Source organism: Vipera ursinii (assembly GCF_947247035.1).
Source record: "Vipera ursinii genome assembly, chromosome: 16".
In the NCBI taxonomy this organism is placed as follows: Eukaryota; Metazoa; Chordata; class Lepidosauria; order Squamata; family Viperidae; genus Vipera; species Vipera ursinii.
The window spans coordinates 6736944-6762208 of NC_139529.1; the positions used below are offsets into that span (position 1 = coordinate 6736944).

The window sequence follows — 25265 nt, forward strand, 5'->3', positions numbered from 1 at the left end:
AAAAGCCTTGGCTTTGCGATCTTGCGGCGGCAGGAGGACGCGCGGGGGGGAAAAAAAAGGAGGCGGGGGAGGGGAGGATTTTGGCCCTCCGCGGGAGCCGTAGTCCGGTCACGTGCTTCTCGGAGCCGCTTCCTGGAGTGGGCCGGGCTTCGCTCCGGCGGCGCTTTTACGACACTTTCCGCCTCGCTTTGGGGCAGCGCGGCAGCCGGGCGCGGCGGAACGGCGGGGGCCCCAAAAATGTTGGGGGGCGCCGAGGAGGACGATGCCGACTTCCTGTCCCCGACGGGAGGGTGAGAGCGCGGGAGGGGGTCAAGCCCTGCCGAAAGGCGGGCCTGTGGGCGGGACCGGAAGAGGAACTAGGTACTTCCGTTCGCTTGTCAAAGCTGAGGGGCCAACCTGGACCACCCCTGCTGGGGCTAATCCCTAATATATATATAATATATAATATATGATATAACAATATAGCATGTACATATATATGTATATATATGAATATATATATATATGTATATATGTATATATATGTATGTGTATATGTATATATGTATATATGTGTATATGTATATATGTGTATGTCAAATGCTTGTTAACTATTTTTTTAGATTACCTTGCTAGGCCCCAAACATGGGACAAATCTTTATTTCCTGTGTCAGCCTAGCAAGGTAATCTAAAAATAGTTAACAAGCATTTATTTAACATTTATTTAGTTAACATTTATTTAATAAATAAATAAATAAATAAATTTGACATATATCTCCCCTTGCTTCTCAGCTAACAAAGCGAGAGAGATCCTGTGGCTTAGAGGTGAAAACAACTGCCTAATGTGCAATCAGCCCAGGTTCGAATCTCAGAAGGGTATGGCTGACTGATGAAAACTAATAAGTTTGAAATGCATATCAGTCTCCCTTAATTCTTTGTTAGCAATTTAAAAGTTTACACATATATGTGTATATGTATAAAATTTCAGGGGAGGGCCATTCATCCATCCCTGAGTGCCTCTGAGCCCGTTCAGAGTGCATTCAAATTCAAAGGTCTAAAATCAGAGCTGGCTTTTTCAGCCCCCCCCCCCCGGGTGCCTCTGAGCATGTGTAGAAGGCATTTAAAATTCAGGAGAGGGGTCTGAAATCACAGCTGGCTTTCTCCTTGCTTCTCAGCATCTGTAGAGAGCATTTGGAAAGGACTTTTCCATAATAATGGATCACACACACACGCACACAGACCCCCTGGTAAATCGTAGATTGCTTAGTGTGGTTTGTGGATGCCACCATTTGTAACTTAACATTAGTGGACAATGTGCTTTCGGTGTGTGGTGTGAGGCCTGACGGTTGTATTCTCGGCGTTTGGAAGGTCACCAGGTTGGACAGGCTTGCGCTAGTAAACGTGGAATCTTATATTCTTATGTCAAAAAAATAGAGGCAGTTACTGACGTAAACAGGCATAACAGTGTCAGAGATTCTCCTTGGTAGTTGTATATGGTCTGTCAGCATTAAAGAGGTTGGTGGGGAGAACAATTATCTTGTCTCTGAATGTCGCAAGAATGTGCTTAGTTAAGGCTGGGAGGTTATGCAATCGAGAAGTGTCAGGGCAAAAGGTCGGGTGGAAAGAAGCTTGTATTGATTAGATTAGTGTTTGTGACTCCTCTGGCTTTGGAAATATGAGGGGGGTTGGGGGAGATTATTCCTGCCTGTCCTACCTACCTGCATACCTATATTACTCCAGGCTAAGCAACGTGCAGAGCACAGGGGGGAGGGGGAGGGATAAAATATTAAGCCAAAGAAATGAAAGGCATCAGAGAAAGAATGAAAACTTAGTTACAACTAGCCTACACAAACCACCATCTCTGCACGTCTGCATGTCATGCCATGCTTTCCATCACCACGATAGGGCGGCATATAAGTCCCAATAATAAATAAAATAAATAAATAATAAGTAGTTGCAGAGAAGAGCTTGTTGGCTTGCAAGGTAGGGATCGTGGTTTGCATAATGGGGCTTAAGGTAAAACTAGGGTCTGGCTTTGTTTGCGGCCAGACATGTCAGAACTGAGCAGCGTTGTCCTCAAGCTTGCCTGGAAATATGTGGCGTGCACATGACTGAGGAAAAGATTCCTGGTGTGTGTGTGTTGTGGTGGTGGTGGTGGGGAAACAGGAGGAGAAAGGAGGAGATTTCATGCTAGGGAAACTCCACCGTTGCACTGCTGTGATCAGCATAGCTGGATTTGCAAAATGGAAGATTTTTGCAAACATTGTGGGCAGTTTCCAAGATGGTCCCTGCATTCCAAACCCCTGAGATGTGTGAAGGCATCAGCTTTTCCCAGCCTAGCTTTTGAGAAAAGCTGGGACTACAATTCCCTTTGGCCTTTGCTGGGTGGATTTCTTGTATTTTTCAGTTTGGGGAAAGATAGTATGTCTCTGTCTGTCTGTCTGTCTCTCTCCCCCCCCCTTCAGATTTGTTGATAAATATCCTTTAGTCAGATCACGTGACCCAGCGTTCACGTGATCCCCTTTTGCAGCCTTCTGACAAGCAGAGTGACTGGGGAAGCCATTTCACCTTCATTTAAGTGTTGCTAACTGATGCGATTTACTTAACAACTGTGGCAAGAAAGGTCGCAAAACGGAACAGGGAGAAGGGAGCTGATGCTTTGGAGGAACTTGGCTGCCCCTGGGATCCTACAGATTGTAGCCCCAGAAAAGGTCTGCAGAGCCCTAAGTTAAGAAAACGCAGAGCCCTAAGTTAAGAAAACGCTTGGCCGTGGTTTCAAGAATAGCTGGAGGCCATCCTGCTCCTTTTAATTTGGCTTTACTTCCTTTTTTTTCTCCCCCTTTCCACCCATCCGGAATTAGCTGAGCAAATGAGAAGCAGCTGATTGGGGCAGCTTTTCAGGCCTGCAATCCAATCCAGACCACTGTCACGGGACCTTGTCTCATTTCCCTTCATCTCCCGTTCCAAAAAGGGGAAGGAGATAATAAGATGGTGTTTTCCTGAGTTGGGAAGAACTACCAAGGCTTCAACTTTAATTGGAAACTTATGTCCTGTTCTAGGACGTCCTTATTTCGGTGAAAGCGCTGCGATTTTTATGGATGAACAAAATGCTCGTGTTTATCATTATTATTTAAAATGTTTATTAGCACTGAGGGCGTTACCCGGTTTGGCGATGAACCAGCTGCAAGAGAGCACCAGGGACCCCACAAAATGCTTGTTTCCCCACTCCATTGGCAACACCGATCAAAAACCAACACCAAATCAAAACGTTCCCAATACTGAATAGGCTATTTTTTTGAATAATTCAATGCCTACTGGGGGGGGGGAGCAGAAATGGCATTTCTGACCCCTTTTTGCAGCCCTCAGGGAGAGATCCAGGCTGCAGAATTCAATCTGGGGGTTCAGCCTGTTCTTCCTTCAGGCTCCTCGTTTCATAAAACGCCGTTCCTCCTTGGTCTTTCTGAATTCCGTTCCCACGGATCTGAACTCCTCTTAAAGCCTGATTCTGCAGAATTGGTCTCTGGAGTTAGGTGTCCAGAGCAGATCTGACAAGCGATTGGTGTGATGACTCCTTAAGTTTAGAGACTCGCCTCTTAGCTTTTCCAAGGTCGCTGCCGCAATTCCAGAGACCCGATCTTGTGCAAATTGAGAATGGTTTTTTGTTTTTTTTTTGAAACTCGAGTTTGCATTGTTAGCTTCCCAGCCCCCTGGCTGCTAATGCTTCAAGATGGGAGAAGAGGAGGAGGAGGAGGAGGAGGAGGAGGAGGAGGAGGAGGAGGAGGAGGAGGAGGAAATGCAATTATCCTTGAGGAAAACAGTCATGAAGGTTGTGAACAGAGAGGCACAGCCAGTCGGAGCCGAAGGTGGCCATGGCGAATTCATGGCGGACCGAGTATTTTTGGCAAGCTGCCCACGGGTCAGTTGGTTTGGTTTATTGCAACCTTCGGTCCCAGAATATTGAGAGCATCTGTTTAGCCCAGGACTGAATATTTCGGCTTGGCAATTGGACTTAGCACTGAGGGAAATTCTCAGCTTTTGCGATTGATTTGACTGTGCGAGTTTCTAGCTCTGAAGACTTGTGAAAACAGGACAGGATTTCAAGGCAGAGTGGAGTTCTTTAATGCATGGTGCTGGTCCTCCTTGTGCTTCACCTCCCGGTGGGCATGGTCCAGGTTTGGCGGAAGATTCTGCAAATTTGCATATTTAATTTGGACAGTGCCTGCTTGGCTTAGGGTTATGGCTGGCCACAGCTATCTTGTGGGGTGTTTCCCCCCCTAAACTCCTCCTCCTCCTCCTAGCGCTGATGATGTTACCTAGTTTGGGTCAAGAAACATCTGCAAGAAGACAGCCAAGCTCAGAGAGCACCGAGGACCCCTCATTTCAACCCTGAGCCTCAAATATTCTCCTTTACCAGTTCTCACCTTTATTTCTCTTTATTAACTGGGCACTTCCCCCTCTTTCTGCAGGGCCAGGCTGGCCTCTCTCTTTGGCATGGACCAGACAGCCCCTGGTACTGGGAATGAATTTTTTCAGTATACAGCCCCCAAACAGCCCAAGAAAAGTCTTCCAGCCACAGGTAAGTAATTGTTGGCCCAAATCCCGAGCAATGACAGCTTTTCTCCAGCTGGGGAAATGTAATGGCGCCCTCCGATGGATCTGGCTGGGATAACAATTTTGAAAACACTCGGCCGGTGAAAGGCTCCTTGAACTTGGTGGGGCTGGGACCCCCTAAATCAATTAACGTGGGACCCCCCCTCTGTTGAGCAGAGGCAGCCTTCGACTTCTAACCGCCACGGAGTCCAAAATCTCTGTTGCTAAGCGAGACAGATAGGGACCCTTCCTCACTCCACTGTCTGGGGCCAGCGGCTTGGTCTTCCAGATGTTTTGGCCCGCATCCCACTGCAAAATGTACAACAGGGTGTCTTCCTTGTGTTTCGCTTCAGGCGCAGGCCCTCCGGCTCAGAAGCCTCCTCCGCCTGGAGGAGTGCCCTCCGTCTTCATAGCCACAGCCGTCCACGCCTATCGGTTGTAAGTACTATAGTATTATAGTCACTACTAGAAGTGCTCCTTCTAGTATTATTCGCCCTTATTCAGCGGGTGTTTTTTTTCCCCTGTGGGGAAGGAGGGTTCAGAGAACACCAAAGCCCCCATCCTTCAACCCCGAGCTACCAAGAGTCTAGAATACAACCACAGGGGTTGGAAGGGACCTTGGAGGTCTAGTCCAACCCTCTGCTCAAGGCAGAAGCCTTATACCATCCCGGGTCAAAGGGTTGTCTGGTCTAGTTTGGAAAAGCTCCAGCGATGGAGCTCCGAGAGGTGAGCGTTCACCTGATTACAGGGAATCCTCAACCTTTCGGTCGCTAAGCGAGACACTTAAGTAAATTTTGCTCCATCTTACCCCCCTGCTGGCCGCAGTTGCTGGGTGAATCAACTGCAGTTGTTAAGTTCGTCACCCTGAAAAACGGGACTTAGGACCGTTTTTCACGCGGCATCCCCAGGATCGTGGGATCAAAATTCGGACCCTTGACTCATTTACGACGGCCGCAGCGTCCCCGAGGGAATCACGTGATCCCCTTCTGCGGCTTTCTGAGGAGCAAAGTCGACGGGGGAAAACCAGGTTCCCTTCGCAATCATCTTACTAGCTTTACCACCGCAGTGATTCCTCTTCACAACGGTGGTGTCAGAATCCATTTATATCATATTCATAAATGTATGTTTAAAACGTTGTTCCTGGATTCTGCCATCTCCCGAGGAGGAAGGAACGAATGTGTATTGAGCCTGTATTAGGCATTTCAAAGGAAAAGAGAAGCCTTTTAAAAGGGAGAGTAGCGTCTGGCTTGTGTCAAGGAAGAGAGCAATAAACATAAAAGGTCCTAAGTTCCTTTTTCCCACGAGAGGGATGATAGGAGGGGACTGACCAAATGGGGTTAAGGGGGGTTGAACCAGGAACTCTTTATAAGGTTTTAGTTTGTAGAACAATATTAAGTCCTGTCTTGTATTCCTACAACCAAGCATGTCATAGTAAAGATTCCTTTTGGACTAGATTTGGCTCCAAGAGTTTTGTCTTCCTAAGACGTGGTTTGGGGTGGGTCCTGACAGGTGGCAAGAAAGGTCGTTAAAAACGGGGCAAAATTCTCTGGACAAATGTTGCCCTTAGCGGTGGGAATTTTGGTGGTAAGCCGAGTCCCTGTGTCTTAAGATTAAAAGCGTCCGAAGCTGACAGGCTGTTACTGTCTCCTTCCAGTACAAACGGGACGTATGTGAAACAGGGCAAATACGGAGCGGCTGTGGTAGGGTGCCACGCAACCCAGGAGGTAAGTGGTGGGACTCTGGGTGGCCTTAGTGCTTCCCTTTGCGTCCTGGTTTCTAGACCACGTTGTTTTGAAAAACTCAAAAGAGGCCTAAAGCCAACCCCTTCTACCTGAAAGAGCCGGATTGGGCGATAATCCGGCTTCATTCGTTCAATCCTGACTTTCTATAGAAGTCTCCCCATTGGTTGAAAATGCACTTTCATTACACTTTAAACCCAAATTCAATAAAATCTGTTCCGTGTGAATTTGCTTGCTGCGGCAGCTCAAGGGGTGGTGGTGTCTCTGAACATCCTTGGGTTTCCCCCCCCCTTTTCTTCCTCTTTTCCACGGCGTATGGAATCCAGTACAGGATCCTGCTTTATATAAACCAGCAGCAGCAGATCACCAGCGCAAGAATCCACGCAGGCTTTGTGTTCACGGTAAGCCTCGGGGGGTTAAAGGTTGGGGGAAAAAACTTGACATTGGTCTGAAAGCCTGTAACGAAGGCTTCCTGGATGGGTCCATGGAACGCGTTAAGTAATCTTACCATTTTACCACCCAGAACTGAGGCTCGTTCTTTTTTATTGTTTGTCTAGATCCAGCCCAACAACTATGGGACATTTTATGATGATCAGAGGCAAAACTGGTCCATCATGTTTGAATCTGAGAAAGCAGGAGTGGATTTCAGCAAGCAGGTGCCCACACTGTGCTCGGAGCTTAGTCCTGCCCTTGGGCGAAATGAAACAGCTGTTCTGAGTGGCCACACTGTCTTCCTTCCTCCACCCTTGTCTTCCTTCCTTCCTTCCTTCCTTCCTCCACCCTTGTCTTCCTTCCTTCCTTCCTTCCTCCACCCTTGTCTTCTTTCTTTCTTCCTTCCTTCCTTCCTTTACCCTTGTCTTCCTTCCTTCCTTCATCCACCCTTGTCTTCCTTCCTTCCTTCATCCACCCTTGTCTTCCTTCCTTCCTTCCTTCCTTCCTTCCTTCCTTCCTTCCTTCCTTCCTTCCTTCCTTCCTTCCTTCATCCACTCTTGTCTTCCTTCCTCCTTCCTTCCTTCCTTCCTCCACCCTTGTCTTCCTTCCTTCCTTCCTTCCTTCCTCCACCCTTGTCTTCCTTCCTTCCTTCATCCACCCTTGTCTTCCTTCCTTCCTTCCTTCCTCCACCCTTGTCTTCCTTCCTTCCTTCCTTCCTTCCTTCCTTCCTTCCTTCCTTCCTCCACCCTTGTCTTCCTTCCTTCCTTCATCCACCCTTGTCTTCCTTCCTTCCTTCCTTCCTTCCTTCCTTCCTTCCTTCCTTCCTTCCTCCACCCTTGTCTTCCTTCCTTCCTCCACCCTTGTCTTCCTTCCTTCCTCCACCCTTGTCTTCCTTCCTTCCTCCACCCTTGTCTTCCTTCCTTCCTTCCCTCCCTCCTTCCCTCCCTTCCTCCTTCCATCCTTCCTCCATTTCTTTCTTCCCTCCCTCCCGGTGGACACGTGACCCCTGCAATTCTATAAGTCTGAAGTTGCCTGGAGTTACTCAGAGCTCGTTCTTTTCCCTTACAGCTCTGCATCGCCAAGCATAACAGCAGCCCTTCCCCTGATTCGGTGCTGTGCCAGGATCTGATCCTCGGAGACGGTCCAGCCGTGGAAGCCGGCGACGCGCTCGAAGTCGCCTTTACCGGCTGGCTCTTCCAGAACTCCGGGCTGGGGCAGGTAAAACCCAGGAGAAGGAAGGATCCTCAACCCCTTAAAAAAAAGAGCTCGGGACGGTTTTCCCGAGTTCGCGGGATTGCTCTCCGTGCCGCGAAGCGCTCGGTTCCCCCCCTTTTCACAGCCCGCTTGCGTTTTATCCTGACAGGTCTTCGACTCCAACGTGAACAAGGAGAAGCTCCTCCGCCTGAAGCTGGGTTCTGGCAAAGTCATCAAGGTGAGGGAGGCAGTCCTGTTTCAAGGGGCTCCGAGTGGGATTTTTGCGTTTTTTTTAAACGTCCTCAGCTAGGGAAACCCATGTGATTTAAAGCTCTGTTTTCAGGCTTAAGGGAGCGAGCGAAGTCTCATCTGTTTATGGCTTATGGTTTTGTCCCCAAAGGGCTGGGAAGAAGGGATGCTTGGTTTGAAGAAAGGAAGCAAGCGCTTCCTAGTGGTCCCTCCAGCTCTGGCTTATGGGTCTCAGGGAGTAGCGAATCACGTGCCTCCGGACTCGACCCTGGCTTTCGAGGTGGACGTCAAGAGGGTAAGCTGTTGTGTTTCGTTAGGGGGTGTTTCGCAGCTGTCACCTGTGTAGCTCTGTCTGTCTGGAAAGAGCGCAGAGAAGAGCGACGAAGGTGATTAGGGGACTGGAGGTTAAAACAGACGAAGAACGGCTGCAGGAATTGGGTAGGTCTAGTCTAATGAGGAGAAGGACGAGGGGAAACACGGTAGCAGTCTTCCAGTATCTCAGGGGCTGCCCCAAAGAGGAGGGAGTCAAGCTCTTCTCCAAAGCCCCTGAAGGCAGGACAAGAAGCAACGGATGGACACTAATCAAGGAGAGAAGCAACCTAGAACTAAGGAGGAATTTCCTGAAAGTGAGAACAGTTAACCAGTGGAACAACCTGCCACCAGAAGTTGCGGGTGCTCCAACACTGGAGGATTTCAAGAAGAGACTGGACAGCCATTTGTCCAGAATTGTATGGGGTCTCCTGCTTGAGCAGGGGGTTGGACTAGAAGACCTCCAAGGTCCCTTCCAACTCTTATTATCCTGTCTCATGCCTCCATCTTTCTTAGGTGAGGTTGGCCAAGGACGCTGCTTCCAATGGGCAGAATGTGGCCCCCAGGGATTCCCTCACACCCTCCCCAGGACCAAACGCTGAACATCTCAGCACCGACCCTGCAGGGTGTCCTCCCAGTACCCTACCACCAAAGCCTGGGTGAGTTAGTAATTTGATTTGAATTTTTCAATCCTCTCCCGCACGTTCCGTTTTTGTTGGGCAGGCTCTGCTGTTTGAGAAAGAATCGGGAATGCTAGCAACCGTTCACCTTCAATTCAAATGCTGTAGGCCAGCGATTGTTACCTTTGGCAACCTTCAGACAGGTGGACTTCGACTCCACCCTGGCTGAGGAATTCTGGGAGGTGAAGCCCACACACCTTAAAGTAGCTGAGGTTGAGAAACAGCGGTGCAAGCTTTGAAATGCTTCAAACAGACCTTCTACGCTGCTCAGCAGTTCTAAGCCTCCAATTCAGGGGTCTTCTAACTTTGGCCCTTTTATGACTGGTGGACTTTTTATGCCACAGGGAGCCAGCTGTGCGGGCCAAATCCAACTCTCTCAGTGAACAACTAGCGGTAAGTCTTTGCTTCACCCAGACTGGCGTACTTACTCCAGCTTTTAACTGCAGGGTGGCATCGAAACTCCGTTTCACCTGAATCGAATCTTGTTGACAACAACTTTCTGATAGTTGTGGGAACTAATTCTGAGTCAAGTGGAATGAATTCATTCCCAGCTAACCGAGGGACCCCGTGCTGCCTGGTTTTTGAAAGCTGAGAGGCGGGGGTCCCTGTGGGCTGATTTTTACAGGCTAGGCCCAGGAAATTAGGGCGTTTCATCTGATACCTTTCTTTCTTTCCCTGTGTCAGAACCCCAACATGGCAAAAGCAAAGCTGATTTCACGAATGGCAAAGATGGGTCAGCCGATGCTGCCTTTCCTTCCCGGTTCGGCTCCGGTCCAGCTGGACTCAAGCGACTCGGAGATCGAGGTGGGTGGGCCTCAGAATCTGGAGGCTACTGCAAATGTGTGTGTGTGTGGGGGGGGAATCCTTACTGCTCACAAGGATCGGTCTTGTTCCAAATTCCCAATTCTTTCCTTTACCATCTTATTGTAAGCTGCCTAGAGAGTCACATGTGAGATAGGTAGATATTTAAATTGGTTGATCGATTGAATGAATGAATGAATGAATGAATGAATGAATGAATGAATGGGAGAGACAATTAAGGAAGCATGAAACGATAACAATAGCTCACAGTTTACGGCGGCATTTGAGCCTGCACATATGATCACAAGTCAAGGAACTCGTGTGACTGGGCCCGATTTTACGCCATTTATTTTGTGCTGCCTTCAGGGTGGCCTATTAAAGGAGAAAAGTGGTTTAGGATGGCAAGGGAAAACTAAGATAAACTAATACATCCCCTGGTGGGTGTGCATTTCAGGACCCCCACACCTTGCGAGAAGCTGCTTATCCCGTCACATCTTCTCCGCTGAAACCATCTTCCCCAGCTGGTCTTCCTCAGATCACAGCCCAAGGCATGTAAATCCATCTACTCTCAACCTGCATTTCATCTTCAACCTGCATTTGTTAGTAAAGTAGTGGGGGGAAAAAATCGAAATGCCTTCCCTTGGACCCCAGTGGTTTTGACACTGTGTTAGCGTATTGTCCATTGGCTCCTCCAAATTTAAGTGAGACCAGAGGGGCTAGAAACCTGGTTGAAGAACGTAAAAATTCTTGCCCTTGTCTGTGCATTCTGTGCTGCCGTAGAATTGCTCTGCACTGCACTCCAGGGCCCCAGGCTACTCCTCCTGGCTGTCTTGGGTTCTAGAACCCACCCAGAACTCACCTTCAGAAGAATGATTTTTAGTTTCTTCTGGTTTCTGCACTGGCTTACGTTCTGGAGGCCACCAAGCTCAGACTTGGGATCTAGAACACACCCAGAACTCACCTTCAGAAGAATGATTTCTAGTTTCTTCTGATTTCTGCACTGGCTTACGTTCTGGAGGCCACCAAGATCAGACTTGGGATCTAGAACACACCCAGAACTCACCTTCGGAAGAATGATTTCTGGTTTCTGCAGACGTGTGTTTTATCTAGCTCCTGCGTTGACCCCACCTTTCTCAACTGCAGGATTATTCACGGTCTCCCCTTTCCCCCCCCCAGGGCCCCAGGCTCCTGCTCCTGGACTCCAGGTGCCCTCAGCTGCTGTGATGCCTACAGCCTTGCATCCACATCCAGCTCTTCCTGGCTCTGCTCAGAGTCTTCAGGTATGGGTGTTGATGAGCGCTGGGTCCTCTTTCTACCCGTCTCTTTATATTTAGCCTGCCTTGCTGTGGCAGTTGTTTCTCAGCTTGATCCCAGGAAGGGCAGCTAAACCATGAACAGATCAGAGAACGGCTCTTTCTGCCCTGAAGGGACACCCCCCCCCCCCGGTCCTCTCTTCAGTTGAAAAAGCAGGGGAGAATCTTGCTGCCTTTGATTGCCTGTGTATAGATCTCTCATTGTAAAAGGGACCACTTGCTGGAAATTCACATGTTGATCCTTACTGTTTCTTTGGATAAATAGACGTATTCCTCAGCTTATAACTGTAATGAAGCCTGGGAATTTCTGTAGGCCGGAAGACGGAATCTGATTTCAGGACTCTTTTTGCATTAAGTGGGTCATTAAGTGAACGCAGTAGTCATTGGGCAAATCTACGTATCTCCCCCGCCCCCCCCGGGTGTGGTTTTCCCAAAAACTGGTTGGAAAGTCTGGAAAGCAGCAAAATAAAATCTGTGAATCGTTGGGCACTTGACTGCAGAGAGAGGGCCTAGCTGCCTCCTGACCCAGGTGGGGTACGTAGCTGGGGGAACTCTGGAAACAGATTGTAAGTAGGTTTGAACAGTTGCTGAAACGACCAGTTGTAAGCTGAGGACTTCCTGTAGACTGCTAACAGTTTCCAGTTTGGAACTGAAAGCCTTGGAGCTAAAAGATCTTTCTGTCTTAACTTCACCCTTTTAGCCATACACAGGCATGAACTATGGGTACCCAGCACAAGGCCCTGCGGCAGCTTCCCAGCTCCAACCGATGGGGGCCATCTTTCCTGTTCCTTTCCAAGGTAAGCGAAGACCTGCACGGCACTGCCCTACGTGGCCTGCATCGACAGAGCGTGCTAAACCAGGATTAGGCACAGCAGCTTATCCCAAGAGAGAGAGAGAGGGGTTAGAAGAAGCCCAGATGTCTCCTTTTTTGCTCCGCAATTGCCAACGTTTTTATTTATTTTTATTGACGTCCGATCCTCTTCCTTAGCCTTTAGAGTAGCTCTTTCTGTTCACTGCTCTGATCCTGATACTCTCTTTTTCCAAAATTGTGTTTCCTGTTTCCTCCCAAAGCAGCCGGTGATATTGGGTCTTTCTTAATGACGGAAGCCAGGCAACAGAACACCGAAATCCGCCTGTCTGTGGGCAAAGTGGTGGACAAAATAGACCAGCTAACTGCTAAGGTAACATCCGAGTGATGAGGTGAAAGCTGGCGTTAAGGATTTTGCTGGTCTACAAGCCATACTGATTAGTCTAGGAACTTTCTTCCCAGTTCAGCTGGCCAGATGTTTTGGAAACCCACAAGCCCACCAGTTAGGCAATTGGCTGTCTTAAGTTGAATTGTGGGGTCCTTGGTGCTCTCTGAGCTTGGTTGCTTGCTTGTCAACCTTTCATTACCCAAGTCGGCAACATCATGAGATGTTGCACCTAGAAGGCTACAGTTCGATACCGAGCTACCGATAGTGCCTTCTGTTGGAATTGGATATCTTTTTCTGGGCAACGCTTAAGTTGCCATAAATCGGGGCAGCTTCAGTTTTGTCCTCCTTGCATCTCCTTTAGAGTGAGTTCTGGGTGGATGAATGGCTGGGATCATGCATTACATTCAACTATAACATCATGTGTGAATCCCATCATGGTTTAAACCACTCTCTTGAATGCATCGTAGCTATCGTGGATCGAATAAGATACCTTAGGCAAGGTGTGATCCGAGACCTTATCTTTATCTCACAGGTGGAGGAGCTCCAGAAACAGAATTCAACCCAAAGCTTGTTACCAAGTATCTCCTCTGTTACCATGGAGACAACCATGATCATGACCAACATCCAGCGCATTGTCCAGGTAAAGTGAAGAAAGAGTGAAGTGTTGATCTTAAGCTTCTCCAGGATGCTTTTGAATGTATGTGTGTGTGTACATGGAGCTTGGCCTCCATAATGGGTTCTTAGTTTTCCATTGACAAAAAACAAACAAACTTTTTCCATTTAACATGATTGCCAATTCTCTGGAACGATCCATTCCAGGATCGGGGCATTTTGTCCATCCTTAGTTGATAATAGAACATCTGTCCCCTCATTGAAGGAGATGGAGAAGCCCATCCTACTTAAGGAGAAGACTTCTCTGATGGCATTGGCAATGATGTCCATACAGCTTCCACCCTCTTTTGCCGATGGGAGTTGTCCTACAGAGCCATCTGGAGATGTTTCACAGGAACCCAAAGATGCTTTTAACTGGACTTCCTTGTCTTTCTTTGAAGCTGGCGTTAAGGATTTGCTGGTCTACAAGCCATACTGATTAGTCTTGGAACTTTCTTCCCAGTTCAGCTGGCCAGATATTTTGGAAACCCACAAACCCACCAGTTAGCAGACACATTTAGGCAATTGGCTGCCTTAAGTTGAATTGTGGGGTCCTCGGTGCTCTCTGAGCTTGCTTGCTTGCTTGCTTTTCCTTCTCATCCAAGAATCTTCTTCGGCTCCAACTGGACGGTGGGGAATGGAAGGATTTATATTCCTTGCAGACTCCGCTGACCTTGAAGATAGAGAGAAACCTCCAAATGGCCTCAGTGACTCTCTAAAAGAAGGCAAATGACCAGCTGTCTGCAAGGAACGTAAATCCTTCCACTCCCCACCATCTGGTCAGAGCTGAGGAAGCTTCTTGGACGAGAAGAGAAACATCATCCAAGAAAAAAAGCCTTTTGAAAAAGCACCTTTGGGACAATCGTGACTTGGACGACTGAGGATCTCCATAGATGTTTATACCGGGAACCCCTGGCCGCTAATCCCGAGTAGAAAAGGACGCTTTCCAATCTTTTTTTGGGGGGGGGTCCTCTCTGCAGGAAAACGAGAGGCTGAAGCAGGAGGTTTTTGAGAAGAGCAGTCGCATCGAGGAACAGAACGAGAAGATCAGTGAGCTGATTCAGCGAAATCAGAGGTGAGGACTCCCCCCCCATTGATTAGATTGATCGATAATTGGTTATTTCCATTGCACGCTCGCTGTGTCTCCATTTGTGAAGGCTGCCTTTGATCTGCGGCTGTCTTGTCTTCCTTCCAGATATGTGGAACAAAGCAATCTGTTGATGGAGCAAAGGAACAATTCTCTGCAAATGAACACTGAACATTCTCAAGCCAGGGTTTTACATGCTGAGCAAGAAAAGGTAAGGACACCAAGAGGAAAGGGGGACATTTGAGAGGCAGGGCAAGATAGCTTAGAAATGAAGAGAGCATCTCCCCACCAACCCCAAACCTTGGGCTTCTAGCCAGCATTTAAGGTTAATTCTCTGCTTACCACCATCCGAATCCCACACGGGGAAAATTGGAATTTCCAGTGTTTCAGCGTGTGGTTTTGGGCACTGAAGGGCATCAGGCTGGGAAGAAGTTGGTTGTATTGGAACTGTTCTGTACCAGCCTACTACTGGCCCTGCAGAAAAAGCAGGGACAACCCCTTTACAAAAAGTATTGGAACAGAGATTGTTTTTTCAAGAGCACCAGGGATGTGACTCACAATCTTTTTTTTTTATTTTGGCTAACAATCTCTCTCTCGTCTCCTCTCCGGCTTTCGATTCTGGTGGCGTTAATTGTCCTTCTCCTGTCACTGCTTTCCCCCCCCCTCTAGTACCTGCTACCACCGGATTGGGGGTGGGATCAGGTGAGGCTCTGTTCTCGGTTGTCTGGAATAACCTGGAATTTCCCCTGCCCCAGAAGTTCCCATTTTCAGCCTGAGCAGGAAAAACGCCGGTCTCCTCGCCAACTGTTTTACCCCTCGGTTTTTCGGTTTGAATATCCTGCATTCAGCAATGTGGGTTTCCCAGAAGTTTCAGCGGTCTGCGTTAGCGATCCAAGCAGGTTTTAAATATATTTAATATATGAATAATTCACGAGCCGGGGGGGGGGGGAAAGACAACCTAAAGTTCTTTTGATAAGTTTACTCACTCCCGTGTTGTTGAGTGTTGCAGACCGTGGTGCAAATTGCAACCTGAGGCACGCTTAATCAGCTGTGCAGAACTGAACTTTATTCGGAGCGTGCAAGGGCTGTTCTCCAAATGTGATGCTGAAAGTAATTTGAAAGCTTTTCTTTTCTTTTCCTGTTTTTAACTTTGTCTTTTAACTGCTGGTTGCTACTTTTTCGTACATTTCAATAAAAGATAAAATTTAAGGAAACAAAAAAAGGGAAATCATTAGTGTTGGAAAGTTTGTAAATGTTTTTAAGACCAGACCACCCATTTCAGCATCTAATATTTTGAACGTAAGGGGGCGAAGACTGTGAATTTTCCCTAAATTTACATAAATGTCCATTCAGAAGCAACCCAGTCTGATGCTTATTATAGGATGTATTACTATTTCAGCCTTTTGAAGCAATGTCCTTCCTGAAGTGCAGGAAAAACTTTGCCCGTTGAGATAATTTTTACTCACTTGTGATGCAACCCACAATTTTGAATTGGCAAAAGAATAATCAAGGAAAAGCACCGCCTAAGTACGTCGCTTTCTAGTAGTGACTTTTTTGTAGGAGGACAGGTAGATCCTGATGGCTGGCGGAGTCAAGAGAGGAATCAGCCCGGAATCCTTAAAGTTCCCACAAGCGGTTTAAGACCAATCCCTCTTGGATTCCATTAACTCTTTTCTGGCGCCAACTTAGATTGACTTAGGAGTTGAAGAGATGCTTGGGCGTAGGCATGAGGAATAAATCAGCTTAACTTGAACGTGACGCCTAGCCCCGATTTTTTGCACCTGGCGTTTTCCTACACAGTCTCAGCCTCTGGAGGGATATCTCACCTGTTACCTGTGCTTTCATTCCCTCTTTTCCTCTTGGAGAAAAACCCTTGCACAAATTCTCCCTCGGCTTTTTCTCCTGATGGATCTTTCTTTCCCGTCGCAGGTGAAAGTTGTCGAGGAACTGGCCGCAGCTACAGCCCAGATCTCCCGGCTTCAGCTGGAGCTGACCGGCCATCAGAAGAAAGAGGTGGACCTGCGCTCCCAACTGAATGCAGCCCTGAAGGAAGCCGAGAGACAGGCTGCCCAGCTTAACCAGTTGCAGGCCCAGCTGACAGGTAAGGGAAGGTGACATGTCTCTAAAGTAAAGCAGAGCACCTGTCTCAGACAGATGAAGACCTCCTTGGATGGGCCGGTCGCTGTCCTCCACCTTCTGCAGAAGATAGAATCAACCCAGCCTTTAGATCAACCCAACCTTTCTTCCTTGCAGGCCCCCCCCAAAAAAATCCTCCTTTAGACCTCCTTTAGGGGCGCCTCAGAGCTATGTTTGATGCCACCTCTGTGCTTTGTTCCTCTCTTCTCAACTCTTGTAGAGCTTCGGCAGTCATCTGAAGAGGCCAAGAACAAATTCCAGGTGGAGAAGCAGAGTCGGAAGCAGCTGGATGGGAAGGTGGTTGCTTTGGAGGAAGAGCTGGCTGACCTCCGGGTGGAGAAGGCGAACCTAGAGAAAGTGAGGACCTCTGAAAGGACTAGAATCCTCACCGGCATTCAGGATTGTGCCCATGACAGACATTCTGGTTGGTAGGGACGGGTTTGCCGCTGGAGAATTTGAAGGAACAGTCTGTTTCCCTTGTCCTCCCATCTTGCCCAGCCCGTCCCCGCTCAACCTACACCTGCTTTCAGCGTCTCGCCTCTTCTTCCTCTCCTTCAGAATCTTTCCGAAAGGAAGAAAAAATCACTCCTTGAGAGAAAACAGGCCGAAGAAGAGGCAGATGAGATCCGCCGATCTTACCAGGAAGAGCTGGATCAACTCCGGCAGCTTCTGAAAAAGTCACGGGCATCCACCAATAACGTTGCTTCGGAGCAGGTGAGAGGCAGAAGGGAATTTGCCCCCACGCGCAGCTGGGTGACCGATCTCGGAAATACAAGCTTTAAGCCTTAAGGGAATGCTACAGTATTGAGGTAGCCTTTTGCTTCCGAGAATTTCTGGTTTCTGTGGAATCCTCGGCGGTCCCCGAACTTGGTCGTTTGCTTGCAGACATTTTACGACCCAGCTAGGTAGCACCATCAGCACGAGGGAGTGTGGCGTCTCTTCCCTGTTTGTATACAGTAGCTTGCTCTTCCAGTGTGGCTTGTTTCCTTGAATAGGGTGTCGTTTTCTCCTGGATTGATTGCTTAGGTAGTTCCTTTGACTAGGATACTGCTTTCGGCTTGTGATTTGTCTGGTGTCAATCCCAGCTTATCTGGGTGTTGGCTGCTAAAGGTTTCCAGTTTTGTCTTGTTTTTTCGTTAAATTTTTCAAAAAGCTGCTCTCTGCAGCTAAATGGGCCAATGTCGCCCTTCGCGCCCCCCCATCTCATCCACAGTGCTGTGGAAAGTCCCCTGTCCCTAACCACTCAGCCTCCTTTGTCGAGGCATCATATTACAAGGCGCCAAGTCACCGCCTTGAACGGCGTTTGGGGAGCAGGAAGGCCAGGAGATGGGTGTGCTAGGATGGAAGTCAACCGGTCTGTTATCCCGGGGAAGTTTTCCCTTCTGCAGAGCGAGCTGGAGTCCCAGTGGGAAGCCAAATGCGAGCGTCTGCTGAGCTCGGCCAAGGAGCAGCACGCCCGCCAGCTCCAGGAAGTGTGTGAGCAACGGGATGCCCAGCAACAGAGGGTCTCCCAGCTGGAGGAGAAGGTAGGTGTCCGTAAGGGAAGGAGAGGCAGAGCCCGCTGGGGGCTGGAGTCAAGAAAGGAATCAGCCTGGAATCGTGTTAGCCTGCTTCCCTGCTTTCTAGATTTCTCTGCTCAAAGCCAGCAGCAGCTCGGAGGACCCCAAATCCACGGAGCTGCAGGATCGAGTAGAAGAACTAGAGGCCGTTAAAGGCAAGGTGAGGTTCACACACACACCCCTCCCGCCCTTTCCTAGGCACAGACATATTAAGTGCTATTCAAACCTTTTTCTTTTTGCATTTTAACTTCGGAAAGAAATTTTTTTTTAAAAAAATGTATTTAAAAAAAAAGGAGGAGAAGAAAATGTGCCAAATTGGAGGCGAGAGAGCCGTTTCCATCACGCCAACCTTTTTTGTTTGTCTAAACCCCCTGCCAGTGTGCAGCCTTGCAGTCCCAGCTGGCGGACCTCACTGCCCATTATGAAGAGCGGATCCAAGAGCTGAAGAAGATCATCAGTAGGACCCCACCGGCAGCTTCAGCCGAAGAGGTATACATCTTGCCCCTCCAGGGAGACCTCTTATTAAATGGGATCTTTTTTTTTTCCTTTAAAAAAAAAAAGGTCTACATTTTGGGAGTGGAGAATCTGTACATCAGTAGGAATTCCAGCCTCCTGTTTAGTCGGCAAGCGGCCCGTAGGAGGAAGACCTGCTGCCAGATCAGCTCTCTGATAAAAGCAACAAAAAAAATGTAAATTAAAATCTCAGATAAACCCCTCCATAGTTCACAGGAGGCTAAGTGGAGAAGGGAAGCCCGCTCAGCCCTGCGAGGTTTTGTTAACGCGGGCTTTAAGATCAAATAAAATAAAAACCTGGCTCTTTGAGCTCTCGGGCCCAGGCTGAGGAGTAATTTATTTTAATCGGGGTTTTAATTGCACAGGGCTAGTTTAATCTTTTTTAAATTGGATTTAACTTTTGTATTGCTGGTTTTTTAATTCCCTGTAAACCGCCCTGAGTCCTCAGGGAAAGGGCGGTATATAAATGTAATAAAAATAAATAAATAAATAAATAAATAAAATAAAAGGTCGGATCGGCCTTGAAGGACCACAGGGCTTTGCAGAATTATTTCTATCTCACTTAATAATTTCCAGAAGGGGCTGAATGGAAATTATAGCGCTGAAGTGTGTGTGTGTGTGTCTTTCCTGGAGGCTTTCTTCAGTACACATCTGGATCCCCTTCCCTTTCCAGGTGAAAAAGATCATGAACGGTGTCTTCCAGTCCCTCCGAGGCCAATTCGAGTTGGAAGAGTCCTACAGTGGAAGGATCGTCCTGGGCGTGGTCATGAACACTATCAAGGTACCTCTCAGGTCAAGGCGACGTTGACCTCCTTGGCTTCATAACCATTCAGAAAAAAACCTCCTCATTTTTCTTCTCCTACCTGTCTCATTCGGCGGTTTCCTAATCCAGGAGACATTGATTTTCCATCCTTCCTTTGTACCAGACCATCACTCTTCAGCTGCTGGAAAGGTCTAAAGAGCGCAGCCAGGAAGAGCAGGGATCACGGCAGAGCGGAAGTCCCGTGGCCGTGGACCGAGACCGGCCAAGCGGCTCTAATGAGATGCCAGCCGTGGCATCTCCCATTCCTTCGGACCACCCAGAAGAAGACCCGAACAGGTCTGCTCCCGCTTCAGAAGGGAGTCAAAGCACGGAGGAAGAGGAGACACAGCATTCAGGCACGCCTGCCGGGTTGACCCTCGCATCCTTGGACCCAGTCGCAGAACCTCCAGAGGTGGTTGTGTCTGGACCGACGGAAGCACACGCTGGTGGTGGTGTGGAGAACACCCCTGCAGTTCCTGCTCCCTTGAAGCCAACGGTTGAGGAGGCCGTGCCTACACTGGGCCCGGAAAGAGAAGAGGACCCTTGCCCAGATGTTCCTCACCAGGGCCCGACCTCCTTGAGCCTTCCACCTGCTGCAACGGATGAGACAGTCCAAGCTGGGGAGATGCCACCACCAGCTTCCCTCCCTCCCAAGGTGGATTCCAGGTCAGTGCTTCACGAGTCAGGAGCTTCACGTCTGTTGTCTCAGCTAGGCTCTCGTATCCTCCCAACTCAGTTTGGCTGCAGGAGGCAGACTGAGATCTGTAAAACTGAGGCCTTGGGTGGCCCTTAAAAGCGAGAGCGCCTCCATCCCTTGTAGGAATCTGGCACAGTCAGCAGCGGACCTCTTCAGCTCTTCCAGTGAAGGCCTCTCATGCACAGCTGTTGCGTATTTCGCTCTGCTAAGGCTTGGCGTAGTATTGCAGGAGTTTGTTTGAGCAAACTTAGCACAGTACGGACAGCTTTTTTAACAGCAGTGGGATAGACTTACCATTTTTGGGGGGTGGGGGTTGCAACACGTAGATGCTGTGATGGGGAAGGCAAGGCAGGGCAGGACATCCTGGCTTCCCCCCTCCCCCCCTATGGGAAGAGAGTTAGGGCTTTGCCTTGTTCTTCAAACCAAATCAGCCTCTTTTGAGGGATGCTAGGATGCCAGCAGTGTTCAGTCGTAATTAAGAGACGGCTCAAATCCGTTCTTTTACTCGTTTCTCGCAGCACCCCTGAGGGTCAAGCCGATTTGTCGAACGCAACCAACTGTAAGCTGCCTTCATCAGGAGGTCCACCGGAAGAGGAAGAGGACGATGAAGAACTGGTGAGGCCTGGTTTTGGGGGGGGGGCTGCATGATTGTATATTCCCTCCTTCCCCCCTCAACCCTCCACTCTGGGAAGTGTTCCAATCTCACACTTGTCTGTCTTCCCCGGTCCTCCAGAGCTTTAAGGGACGGCCTCCCCCCACCCCGCTTTTCGGAGACGACGAAGACGACAGTGACCTGGATTGGCTGGGATGAGCAACCAGGCGAAAGCTGGAAGACGACTTGCCATGGGAATATTTTCTGCTTTGTTGTTTTGCACACAGAGGGGGCGGCCTTGAGAAGTGGCTGGCACTCAGGTAGCCCCTGCGAGATTCTGGGATTGTCACTTGTGTGTGTGTGTGTGGGGGGGAAGCTTGAATACACTCTCCCTGCACTGAATCAAAGAGCAAGCCCTGAATCTCTGCAATTCAGGCTCCTGCTTTCTTGCAAGTGAGAAAATCTTCACCGAGGGAGAGGTGGAGCTGAAAGTGGTCTCCGCGCCGTTCCCGGATTCCTTCCGCCATGCAAATGTGATTTTTGTAACCCTGAGATTTTTTTTTCTTCCCGTCCGCCCCATCTGCCCACCAGGTGCTTCCGAGGGTTCCCCTCGCCTCCTGATCGAGATCCTTCCTCTGCACATCGAGCAGAACAATTGGGAGGATTTTAAATGGCTAGCCAAGGACCCTCTTTTTTTTCAACCAGACCAAGGAGAAGAAGGATGGGTTGTGGGGAGTTTCCAGCATTCCCGGGTCACTTTCAAACTTTTTTTTTCCTTTTTCCGTGAGGCTCCACCCAGCGTTGCACTGCAGGATGGAGAGCCTTGAAAATGGCTGGAGGACCGAGAGGTAGTTTTAGCAAGGGAGAAATGAATTGATCCAGTCTTTTTATTCGATTTTCGGGCGATCGTTCGCCGTCTTCTCCCTACTTCTAAATGACTCTCCTGCCTTAAGGGTGAGATGGGTTTTTTTCCGGTCCTCTCCAGCTCAAGACGGCAATGATAGAAGTGGCCCCCTTCATCTCTATGCAACGTTTCCCCACTTCACAAAGCCTTTTGGGCTGGAGTTATTTCTTGGAAGGCTTGGTGGGAGTCTGTGTGGTAGGCAAGCCAGATTCACTGAGCTTTCGTCTAGCAATAGCCGAGTCTCGTTTTAGAAGAAGCGATGGGAAATTTCTTTAAAAAGGTCACCGTTTCTAATAAACACAAGACGTACGAGGAAACACCAATGGAGCTAGTTTTGGGGATGAAACCCCCCCAAAATTTCCCATTTCTTTGCCCCTCCCTCCTCCCCCCCCAAAGATCTTCAGCTTTGTGCATTGTCTTCTTGTCTTTACGACTTTCCTAACGTCAGTTCGGGATTTTTCTCTTTGGATGCAGAACGTAGCACTAACTCGGCTGGGCCTTCTGTTGGACAAATTTTGCCAATCTTGTGTCTTTTTTTTTGTGGGGGGGGGAGGAGAAGGGGTGGAGATGGGAGGAACCACAAATAAAAGTGCAATTAAAGGAAATGCAATTGCCACTCATCCTGACTCTTTCTTTTAAGAGAGGGCGGATGGATATGGTTGCGCCCCGTAATCACACTTAATGCGTTGTGTGGAGTTTTCAAAATCCAGTGTCTGCAAGGATTCACGACAGGGGTCGTGGCTGCGTTTAGCCTGGGGGTGGGGCTGGCTAGGGGCATCTGGGCAGAGAATTTTAAAACGGGTATATGTGTGTGCATTTTTTTTTGTTTTAATTCTGCTATTATTCTTTTCTCAGTTTTGGTAGGTTTACTATTTCAGAAAAGGGAGGACTTTGCTCCTGGTCTTAAATATGATCAAGTGATGAAGGTACCATGCTAGAAACTGGGAAATTGTGAGTTCTAGTCCCGCTTTAGGTCTGAAAGCCAGCTGGGTGACTTTGGGACAATCGCCAGGAGATGGTGAGTTCTAGTTCCGCCTTAGACATGAAAGCCAGTTAGGTGACTTTGGGCCAATCAGAGGGAGACGGAGAATTCTAGTCTGCTTTAAAGCTGGCTGGGTGACTTTGGGCCGATCACCAGGAGACTGAAAGTTCTAGTCCTGCCTTGGGCAGGAAAGTCAGCTGGGTGACTTCAGGCCAGTCACTCTTTCTTAGCCCAACCCACCTCACAGGGTTGTTGCTGTGGGGAAAATAGGAGGGGTATTAGGTATGTTTGCTGCCTTCTTTATAAATGAAACGATAATAAAAGCAGGAGAAAAATCAAAGGCATAAAAATGGCATTCTGGAGGGCTACATAAAGCCTTGGAGCTGTAATTTCCCCCCCCCCCCCACTTCTTCCCGCACATCCTTCCCACTTCGCATTTCTCTGCCACAGAAATGGCAGTGAATAAACAGAGGTCGATAAAGCTCTAGTTGTTTGGGGTTCTTCAAAGAGTTAGACCCTCTATTTTTTTTAAAAAGAGAACTTTTAATCGCAACTTTCAACAGTTTTCTATAACATAACATGATAGGAGTCAGCAGAAATGATTACAGAATCGTTTAGCCCTAGCCCAAGAAATGTGCCATTAGTGGTCCTCAGTGGCTGTGATGGCTGAAGATGAAAGTAGTCGTGGCATTATTGGAAATCATCCATCCATCCTTCCATAGAGCCTTCTAGCTGATGCTAAGCCACATCCTCCAGCATCTTTCATCCCTGGTCATGCTTGGCAGGGACTCTTGAGAATTGTAGACCACCATCATTTGAAACAGCTGTCCCTTCTGCCTGCCATGGAGAAAACCGTGCAAATTCCCAGTAGCGGCCAGAAAGAGGACAATAAGGGCGACCTCATCACTGCTGGATCAGAAAGTCCTGATGGTCAAGCAGGAGGAGAAATTAAATCTGGGAGCAAGCTATGGGTCCTTGATTTGTGGCAGCAGCTACATTTGGCCCATAGAAGCTTCTGGCTGAGAGCAGACTGAGAGATGCCTCTGCTCCTGGGGGTCCTGTTTCTCGCGGGAGAACTTCATCGTTCCTCAAGGCCTTCTTGAGCTTCGATGGCGCCTCCAGTATTCCCTGCTCAAGAAAAGACCAGCGTGAAGAAGATGGAGACGGCAAGAAGGATCAGAGTCACCGCAAAGCAAATGCGCAGGTTCTCCACAGAGGCAGGGGCGGAGGCCGTCCTTAGAGGCATCTCTACCACCATGGCGTTTTGCATATCCTGCAGACGGACCCCGCTCCACATCCTGGCATGGAAGCCTGTGGGAAACACCGGAACAATGCTGCTGACGGTGAAGATGGGCGAAGGAGGCCTGTAGCTGTACCCCAGAGACAGGGCCAAGTTGCCAAAGGACCAGTTGGAAACCCTGGTGGACTCTTTGTCTTCTTCCAAGCCATCTTCAGAGGTGGCTTGGGACACCTGTGTTCCCGGTAGTCCTATCTGCCGTAGGAGAGCTTCGTTGTTCTTCAAGGCCTGGAGGCCTTCTGGGGGCACGAGGGTCGCCATCCGGCAGTAAGGGCAGACCACGAAGGAGACAACTCTGCTCCGGCAAACCAGTTTCCTGAGACAGGCGAGGCAGACGGTGTGGCAACACCAGAGCAGCTTTGGCACCCGCCTGGTGGCAACCTCTTGGTAGGACTCGTAGCAGATGTTGCATTCCTTTTCACAGACATCCGCAGAGGACAGGAGGGCCATGTCTTCTTCAGCACTTGAGATCAAACTCTAGGAAACTTGGGGTTTCTCCTAGAGCCCCCAACTCAAGATGGTTCCTTTCTGAAGATCCTCACTGGCCACCTCCATAGTTTGTTTTGGCTATCTGGAGTCTTCTGAATGTTCAGAACCCAGAACGACGTCCGCCAGGAGAGAGAGACATCGCTGCAAGCTACTCTTTGAAGCACTCATTCAACCTGTCTTGACCGCTCCCAAGTCCGAAATGACAGGGCACTGTAACTCTTCCGGATAATCAGCCGAAAGTGGGTTGAGGTTTCCAGTCAACCAAGGGGTTGGGCACCACTGACCAGCAAATAAAAGCCAGCCTCTCTCCACCCCCACGCCTCCTTTGAACTTTAATCCTTAATCAATGACTCGTTAACTCAATCTTTGGGGGAAGTTTATTGGCGGTGACTGCAGAGGCTGAAAATAGCTTCCCCCCCCAAAAAAAAATGCTATTCCTAGAGCGGGCGCAATTTCCAGTATTGCAGTTAATTAAGGACACAAGTGGGACTTCCTCATTCATTGTTCTTTGTCCTGCAGACCTTTGCAGTCTCCAAAGTGCAGTTGGTTTAGGGAGCGAAGTCACAACAGCCCTGAGGAAAGTGACCGAGGACCGTTTTTCGTGCTTACTACCTTCGCCGCATCCCCCTTGGCCACATGATCAAAATACGGATGCTTGGTCTCTCCCGCCCCCCCCCATTTCAGGAGCTAGAAATTTGGGCACACTTAAGGGAGGGGCTTGGAGATCTGCTCCATTCAGATCTTGTAGGTCAACACAAGCTCTCTCGTTGGGCTCTGGTCAAGGATGCTGAACAAGGTCGTTCCTATTCCCCAGTCCATCACAAGACTGAAATCCCGTAAGCCAGCATGGAAAACAGCCATCGACTTCATGTCTAGCCAGTTTAACCCCGAGAATGCCTGGACAGAGGAAGAGTTCAAAGTTCCTGACCACTAGTGATCCCTCTACCAAACCAACCTGGTATAGACCTGCCTCGCTCCGTCTGCTGGAAACTGAAAAGAATTAGCTGGGATACTGGAAGAAATGCCTCTGCCCTTTATGGGTGGGGATGGAAAGATTCCCCTCGTTGCGATTGT

At 48.9% G+C, this 25265-nt stretch overlaps 1 protein-coding gene across 4 annotated transcripts; it reads left to right on the forward strand.

The window, feature by feature from the left end:
- Positions 1–153: 153 nt before the first annotated feature.
- On the forward strand, positions 154–22043 carry FKBP15 (FKBP prolyl isomerase family member 15). Of its 4 annotated transcripts, none has more exons than XM_083375036.1 (29): positions 154–290; positions 4446–4555; positions 4923–5007; positions 6224–6293; positions 6635–6709; positions 6866–6964; positions 7809–7958; positions 8104–8172; positions 8335–8478; positions 9009–9151; positions 9517–9565; positions 9857–9976; positions 10428–10521; positions 11150–11253; positions 11987–12083; positions 12358–12467; positions 13015–13122; positions 14114–14208; positions 14329–14431; positions 16150–16321; positions 16577–16713; positions 16915–17070; positions 17730–17882; positions 17983–18075; positions 18294–18404; positions 19102–19209; positions 19355–19896; positions 20446–20542; positions 20661–22043. In XM_083375036.1, exons 1-29 carry the CDS (start codon positions 238–240, stop codon positions 20736–20738), a joined length of 3525 nt encoding a protein of 1174 aa, XP_083231162.1. In that variant the 5' UTR covers positions 154–237; the 3' UTR covers positions 20739–22043. The 4 variants fall into 4 exon arrangements, with proteins under 4 accessions (XP_083231162.1, XP_083231164.1, XP_083231163.1 ...); XM_083375038.1 differs by having other exon boundaries at positions 17745–17882; XM_083375037.1 differs by having other exon boundaries at positions 12361–12467.
- The last annotated feature ends 3222 nt before the right edge of the window (positions 22044–25265 follow it).

Coding starts and splice junctions, on each gene's coding strand:
- FKBP15 (XM_083375036.1), top strand. CDS start 238: ATGTTGGGGGGCGCCGAGGAGGACGATGCCGACTTCCTGTCCCCGACG. Junction 8,479..9,008: donor TCGAGGTGGACGTCAAGAGG/GTAAGCTGTTGT, acceptor CATCTTTCTTAG/GTGAGGTTGGCCAAGGACGC. Junction 9,566..9,856: donor CTCTCAGTGAACAACTAGCG/GTAAGTCTTTGC, acceptor TCCCTGTGTCAG/AACCCCAACATGGCAAAAGC.